This window comes from Ochlerotatus camptorhynchus, unplaced genomic scaffold, assembly GCF_037179485.1.
Source record: "Ochlerotatus camptorhynchus isolate MF236.1 unplaced genomic scaffold, CSIRO-AGI_Acam_v1.1 ptg000105l, whole genome shotgun sequence".
NCBI lineage: Eukaryota > Metazoa > Arthropoda > Insecta > Diptera > Culicidae > Ochlerotatus > Ochlerotatus camptorhynchus.
This window is the reverse complement of record NW_027040595.1, coordinates 4,158,367-4,166,001: the sequence shown is the minus strand read 5'-3', so window position 1 is coordinate 4,166,001 and position 7,635 is coordinate 4,158,367. Positions and strand designations below refer to the sequence as shown.

Here is a 7,635-nt window from a genome sequence, read left to right as displayed (position 1 = left end):
TCTAAGTGTGTAGGGTAGAGTACTATTTCGGCCTATTCGCTTATTTTGGGCCTATCGAGCAGAAAACATCAAATAAATCCATTGTTTCAGAGTTAACAAGTCAATTATGCGTTTGGTAGGGTTTTTGATCTAATTTCCGTCTTACTAAGGACAACGCGTGCTTTACCTCTCTTTTCTGAACGAATTTAAACCAAAAATGGAATATTTCTGTCAAAGATGACTTCTAAATTTAAGGTGAATTCGAGCAAAACTAACAGCACCGGAACGCTATCTGGTGACTATATTTGGAACTGTCAAAAGAGTGATGAAATTCAAAACATTGGCTGCTGTGTATAGAAAGGTGCATTGTTAAACTAATATTTCCGGGGGAAAATAACAGTGACAATAATAAAGATGGACAACACAGGTAATATAATTAATTTCCCATAGTTTGATATATAATGATTATATTTCTGGAGATTTTGGGCTTCAGAAACGTATTTGCTATTATGAACTGCTAGGTTATTTGTTTGGTTTTAGGTTCCGATGTTGCCAATCATGAAAAGGTTCCGATATCGTTTGGAAACGTATTGGATTATGTAGGAGACTCGGTGAGACCTTTACGAGAAGGACAGAATGTGTATGATTCGGGACACATTGTGTGTATTGGATATACTCATAAAACATCCAGCCACTTGAATCTTCAGGCGTATGTTCTCCAAAGTTCGCATCCGGCGGATGTCCCTCACCAACTGGAGCTTAAAATCGGATCGGATCACCATCAGTGGATTATGAAGTGTTCGTGCAAAGCTGGAACAGCACGATGTAAGCATATAGTGGCATGCTTACTTCATCTCTGTCAGTAAGTATATACATTTTCATAACAATCTTGACAATATGCAAGATTTGACAGATAATGTTACTCCCGTCCAATTTTAGATTTGAATTTGTTGAACACATGACATGTACAGATTCTCGACAGGCATGGGGTAAAAGTAAAACGAACATGACGTCTCTTTGGCGTGCAAAACCAGTGGAGGAGCTCTGTTGTGTTCGTAAGCATCCAAAGCTATTTTCAAATGCACCTAATAAAGAAGATCTTCTGCAACAAGCTTTCAACCGAATTCTCCAAGGTAAAGTTGCTGCAGCATAATGACGACGATATAGATTATAAAGCGTTGCTTCTATTTACAGCATCTCCGAACTCAGCCATCAAGAAGTATATCGATGGGAGAGAACTCAGCTGTCCAATACCCACCTCAGGGCCACTGAATCGTTCAGATCATGGTATTTATGTCTCCCGACATGAATTACATGATATGATCAGCATCAACAGTGAATCACCTTGTTCAACATCCAGAACCGATCTTGAGTTGCTTCCGGAGAACCTAAGACTATTTTACGAAAATGTTGTGGTTAAAGATAAGCAGTCCATACTCGATATTTGTGATGATACCAAAGAACAGCAAAATAATGCTTGGTATTTGCATCGCTCTATCATAATTACCGCTAGTTCGTGTTATGACCTCTATACCTACACCCGCAACAAAAACGCTGATTGGCACAGGAAAATTCAGCACTACCTAAATCCCAAAGCATTCCGCTCAAAGGCCCTTGACTATGGTAAACGGACTGAAGAACTAGCACTAAACTGCTACAAAAGAAAATGAAATCCTTTAGTGAAAAAATGTGGCTTTGTAGTGTGTCCCAGTAATCCTTGGATTTGCGTTAGTCCAGATGGAATTGACTCTACCTGCAGGCTCCAAATTGAAATCAAATGCCCTACGTCTGGAGAGGACCACGATCTTAATTGGATGGTGAACCAGTGCAAGGCAACGCAGACTTATCTGAAACGAGTGAATTCCTCTTGGGTTTTGAACCGGAAGCACAAATATTTTGCTCAAGTACAAATGTGCATGCATTTCACAGGATGCATGAAGTGCGATTTTATTGTCTATTGTAAGTATGAGGACGACTTTATAATCATTGAAGTCGATTACGATGAAGACTATGTTTCAAATTTAGTAAGTTCATTGAAACAGGTTTATTTCAACCATTTGTTGCAAGAAATTGTAGTTAGAAACGAAAATGTGCGTAATAAAATCAATTAGGGGCAATTTTTAATACTATAGGTACAGATACAAGAGGAAAAAATAAATGATCTGAAGAATCAATTACTAGAAATGATTTATTATTGAATCCTGATTGTTATAGGTTCATATCGTACATGTTTCTTTATTTAAATAGATTACTGCCTCTCAAATAATCTGTGAACCACTAAATATTGTTACAGTTTAGTTATAGTTTATCTTCCTTTCTTTTTATAAAGTAGCATAATTTCTCGAGTTTAAAAAGTTTTCCGAATGAATATTTAAATCTCAAAATTTATTCTTTTTTATCTTGTCATCATAACAATTACCTTCAAATAGGAGGATTAAGTTTTAAAGTATTTATTTTGAAAATTGTCATATTTTTTTCAGCTACTATTAATATCGTTATAACATTTGAATAAAAATACAAGTTTTAACCTTATAATAAGTACCATCCAATCTTCAAAACTTATCGTCTTTTAGAATAGGTGAAGATAAGTTCACCAGTGCGCATATATTACGGTCATTATGCTATTAACTAGACCCAATACAGGAGCTTCAACTGTTGATTGCATGATTCCAAAAATTTTTATCCGCTGTATTGCTCTTTCGACATGGATCCTGGATTTTGCAATGCTTTCATTCAGTATAGCATCTCTTTCTGTATGTCGATCAGTTCGCAAAAACGGAGGAATATGAAGACGGATTCCCTTATTGAGGCATTCCTGTTGAATGCTAAAGCCTTTGTCAACCATCAGTTCATCAGTGAAAGCATCAAGCAAGTTTACAAATTTTTGTTCGTCAAAAATTTGTTTGTCAGATGCTTTTCCACTGTATGCTTTACTCACGTAGCTGATGAGTCCACCTGGGGTCACACCAAGAAGGAATTTTATAGTCCTTCTTCCCTTATAATTTGAATAACATGCAATACAACAGTTGATGCATTTAAGAGTAGCAACAGGAATTTCGGTGCAGTCCAGCACACACCTCACTTTTTCAAATTTTCCTCTAAAACATAGTGGTATATTCATAGCTATTTCTTCACGGTCAGGCCAGTGCACAAACTTTTGCAACACTTCCGCTAGAATCTGCAAAAAATAGAAAAAAGATTAGTTATTGAAAGTAAAATGTAGTTTTAAGCATATTCTAATCGTGTAAACCGTGTAATCGTAAGGTAAACTACTGTAACAAAATTAATTATCATAATAATGAGCCTGCAAAATGTGTGACGATCCTGCCCCGTTGCCGAGAAGTGAGCTTGTCCGTAGCAACGACACGCATTTTGCACACTCGGTATTCTGAATCTTAATCTCACCTGTATTGTATGACTGAAATAATGTGACACTGTTGAAGTAGCTACGTCAAAAAGAGTAGCAAGAGCAATAAACGAAATGTTTTGCTTTAATTTTGCTAATGTTAATACAACCCGATCGATGGCTGACATCCTGAACTGCACTTTATACAACTGATCTTCAATTATCTTGACTGAAATACAAATTGAATCCAACTGCTCAAGAGATGCTACTCCAGTCCAGACAATTGCATCTCTATCAGTTTCAATCAAGTTGGTTAACGTAGCTTCCTTTCCTCGTTCAGAAATTCCTCTACTAACAGTTTTTAGGAATGTTGAGTTTTCATTAGTATCTGCATTAGAGTTAGTAACATCGTTGTGTGTAACGCTTGGTTTACATCCATTATCATCTGAGACTGTAGTAAAGAATTTATTTTCCACTCCTTCCACATGGTTGGTTTGCATATCATCCTTATTATGATCCGTACGAGACAAAAACGTTGAATTAAATTTATTGTCAACAGAATTTAAATAATCTCTGCCATTTTCTTTAAAATCTCTATTCGTATCTGAATCAGACTGCGTTGACGATGTTGAAGAAAGACGATTCATGAATGTTTCATCATGGGACTGAAGATGATTCTGACTTCGAATAGTTCGTTGTTTAGTTTTTGGTCGGTTGTACGGATTTGAAAGTTGTAACACAGCAGTCGTTGGAAGGTATAAAGATGGACATGCTGTAGGTTTTAGACGTTTTCCTCCTAAAAATAAATCATAGTAAATAGTGAGGAAATTCATAAATAGGTAATTGACCCTATGTACAATTTGGGTCCAATTTTTGACAACACATCACCATGTCTATAATTTACTTGTGCTCTGCACTCAAATGTCAAACATTTTTAATGTAGATTTTTCAGATATTTATTTTTCCTCGTATATTTCGTATTTATTAAAATCTATTAAAATTAGTGGAACAAAACATATAGTTCTGCTTCGAGGCATTCTCCATGGAACACTGTATCCATGTTCCGGTACGTTAGTCTCGGCTAGAACAGGAACCTCTTTGACAAAAATTTTAATTTTGCGCTTGCTTTTTGGTGCGATTCCTCGGCTTGGAACTGCGTTAGGTTTGAGGTAGCGAGATGTTACTGATGAAAAATAAATCAATGGATACATTTAGCAATGAATAGTTTAAATGGACTTACTTTGAACGAAATCATTTAATTTAAAATGTTTGTGACAAATCTTCAGCCACTTCGATGACTCGTCAGCTGGAAGACGTAGAACGCAGTTCCATTTAGTTCGCCTTAAGCTAAATGCCGGAGGAATCCTTACAAGTGGCTTAGTTTTCCGGCATCCTGATATACAGCATCCTGGCTTCAACGTTACCTTTTTAATCTGCATTGGCAGAACCGACGGAATAGCCGTGGTTTTTAACTTTGTCCGTTTTACTGAAAAATAAATGATCATTAAATACAATTTCTAATGTATCAATAAAAACTATCTCACGGAACAGGAAGTCTTCTGGTTTGAAATGGTCGCCACATATTTTATATCCTGGTCTTCCGTTTAATTCCAAGAGCTTTGTCCACTTGCTGAAAACTTTACTACCCTTGTGAGGAACTGGAAATAACTGGCAATTTCCTCTCCTACAACTGAAAACAACACAGTTGTTTTCACGATCACCATTTCGTTCCCTCTGAAAAGAAATCATAACATTGACATTTTTCCATCTTAAAATGGATTAATATCACAATTATCACTTACCATAGCGTAGATAAATAATCTTATTCTTATAATATGTGAATAAAATTGCAAGAAAGCATCAGAATTATCAAATAAAATGTTTTTTATTCCACCTTTTACAACGCCGTATGGGGTTTGACAGTTTGTTTACACTTCATCACTTTTTTCTACGCAGCGCCTCCAGCGGCGGATACTTATCGAAAGGGCCTTAACCGTTGGATTTGATAAAGAGTCACAAATTGTTGAGATATTGTTCAAAATCTAATACTGCTTCTTGATTCTAAATTCGTTCTATGAGTTTCAATTCCGTCCTAACGCATTGAAACGCCATTAGATTTTCTTCGTCCTACGGATAAACGTAGAAAAAGGGGATTCACTAGGAACGCTTCTTTTGTTTTGAGAACAATGAGCGTAAATATTCATACAATGCGCTCTAACAGGATTTATGTTGTAGCTAATGAATTAACGCATCGGAACAAACCTATTATTGATTTGTGCACTGTGAAATCATTGATATTATTGATCTTTTCTGATCGATAGAACGGAAATGGGCGATTACGACGAAGTAGCACTCTACCCTACTTTAGTTCAAAACCTAACGAACGAAGTCAATGAGAACGCGTGATATCAATGTTTGCACTAGCAATGGGCGATCTTGAATCGAAACACAAAAGATCAATTATTTTGGTTCGATTAATCGATTTTTTTACAAAATTCAACTGGATCGATCCTTTTCATTCGATTTTTGTTTCGATCCAAAAAAATAGTGCATTTGCATTTATAATTAAATATTGATAAACCTTAATATAAACCTTTGCACATCACTTGCCATGAACATTAAACTGATGCAAAATTTGAAATTTTCGCTCCACAGTGCTCAAACGGTTTCAAATCAGGTCCTGATTAGCCTCTCAAAATTTAAACTCATTTGGTAAGAAACTGACTTGGCACAAACTATTCGATGTGTATATGGAAATTACTATGGGAAAATCAAACTTTTTGTTCATTGTCTTCTACCCATTTTCCATATTGCTTTTTCGAAAATTTCTATAACAATTCTTACGGGAAATTGACTTGAATCATTAATAACTTTTGTTTCTTACATTTGATTGAAAAGTGGTTTTCAACAAAGTTGTAGCTGAGGAAATTTGCTACATTTACTGCTATCATTTTTTAAAGCATAGTGATGTGGTGAATTGTTAGATAGATATGAACAAAAACATATGTTTTCCAATAGTAATTCCCATATAAACTTGAAATGGTTTGTGCCAAGTCAGTTTCTTACTAAAGTAGTTCAAATTTTGGGGGACTAAGCAGGACCCAATTTGGAACCGTTTAAGCACTGTGGAGCTGGTGGATAAATTTGCCATTTCAACGCTCCTTGATCCCCGTTTCAAGACACTGTACCTGTAGTCTTCAGCACACGCTCGGGTAGTTAAAATTTTGTCTGAGCAAATCTATAGTACCGAAAGAGTATACGATGATATGCACACATCTATCCCCCCCCCAACAAAAATGAACCAAAGAAAAGGCAAAGGCAAGGAAAATTATTAACATATTACATATCTAGATAGAGCTGGAGTTAGGGCCTAACAGCTTTTGTAAACAATGACTTCTCTTGATATTTTTTTGAAATTAAAGGCTCGCCCATGCAAACCAACATCCTCATCGGGTAGGGAAAGACTTCCTCTATCAGATGGTTAGGTTGGTCTGCGTGGCCGTGTCTTGAATTCCTACAATCGATAGAAGTCATTGTTTACAAAAGCTGTTACACCCTAATTCCAGCTCTATCTAGATATGTACAAACATTCACATTTCAGGTTCATCAGTCCTCTGCTATGTCAGAACTGAATTGCCAAGGGGGCATATCGGCAGAATTTCAAAATTTCTTGCATCAGTCTGTTTTTCCACGTTCTGTCGATCCTTTTCAAGCATGGGAGAAAATCCGTAGTCAATATCCCCATGTATACCCCATTGCTCTAGACTATTCATCAAGAATGGTAACAAGCGTTCCGTCAGAGAGGCTATTCTCTAAAACTGGTGAAATCACACAGAATCGATATCGGCTCAATACAAAACGCATGGCTCAATTAGCTTTCTTGGGATCCCTCTCGGAAGAGTTTTGGGATATCTGAAGTAAGTACTTTCCAGACTTACCTGCTTTTACACTCCGATCATCTAATCGTTCTGTTCCATATGTTAATCTTCCGTTTTTTAAATCGGTCATTTAATACCAATAAAACGAATATTATAACCTGTTAAATCACTCACCTAATCAAGGATCCTGAGCAAAAACTTCCACATGTCAAATGATATCAAAATAGTCATTTACTATATTCTCATTATGTATGTATGTTACACTCACAACTTTAACTGCGTACGTACTACACAATTTATTTCTAAATCATATCAATCATCACACTAAATGAATATTAAAAGTGAAATATCATGATAATATAGTTTATGACTTGGAATTAATCAGCAACAATTTTCCTATGATCCGTTATATTCCGTTACATAAGAACACAA

At 36.0% G+C, this 7,635-nt stretch overlaps 1 protein-coding gene across 1 annotated transcript; it reads left to right on the top strand.

Annotated features, from left to right (window-relative positions):
* Positions 1–393: 393 nt before the first annotated feature.
* LOC135699249 (uncharacterized) lies at positions 394–1,132 on the top strand. The gene is made up of 3 exons (XM_065219451.1): positions 394–406; positions 520–841; positions 919–1,132. Exons 1-3 carry the CDS (start codon positions 394–396, stop codon positions 1,130–1,132), a joined length of 549 nt encoding a protein of 182 aa, XP_065075523.1.
* The last annotated feature ends 6,503 nt before the right edge of the window (positions 1,133–7,635 follow it).

What these genes read in the sequence shown, in the direction of transcription:
- LOC135699249 (XM_065219451.1), top strand. An exon ending in TGCTTACTTCATCTCTGTCA is followed by an intron (nt 842 to 918) that starts GTAAGTATATAC and finishes GTCCAATTTTAG; the next exon opens with ATTTGAATTTGTTGAACACA.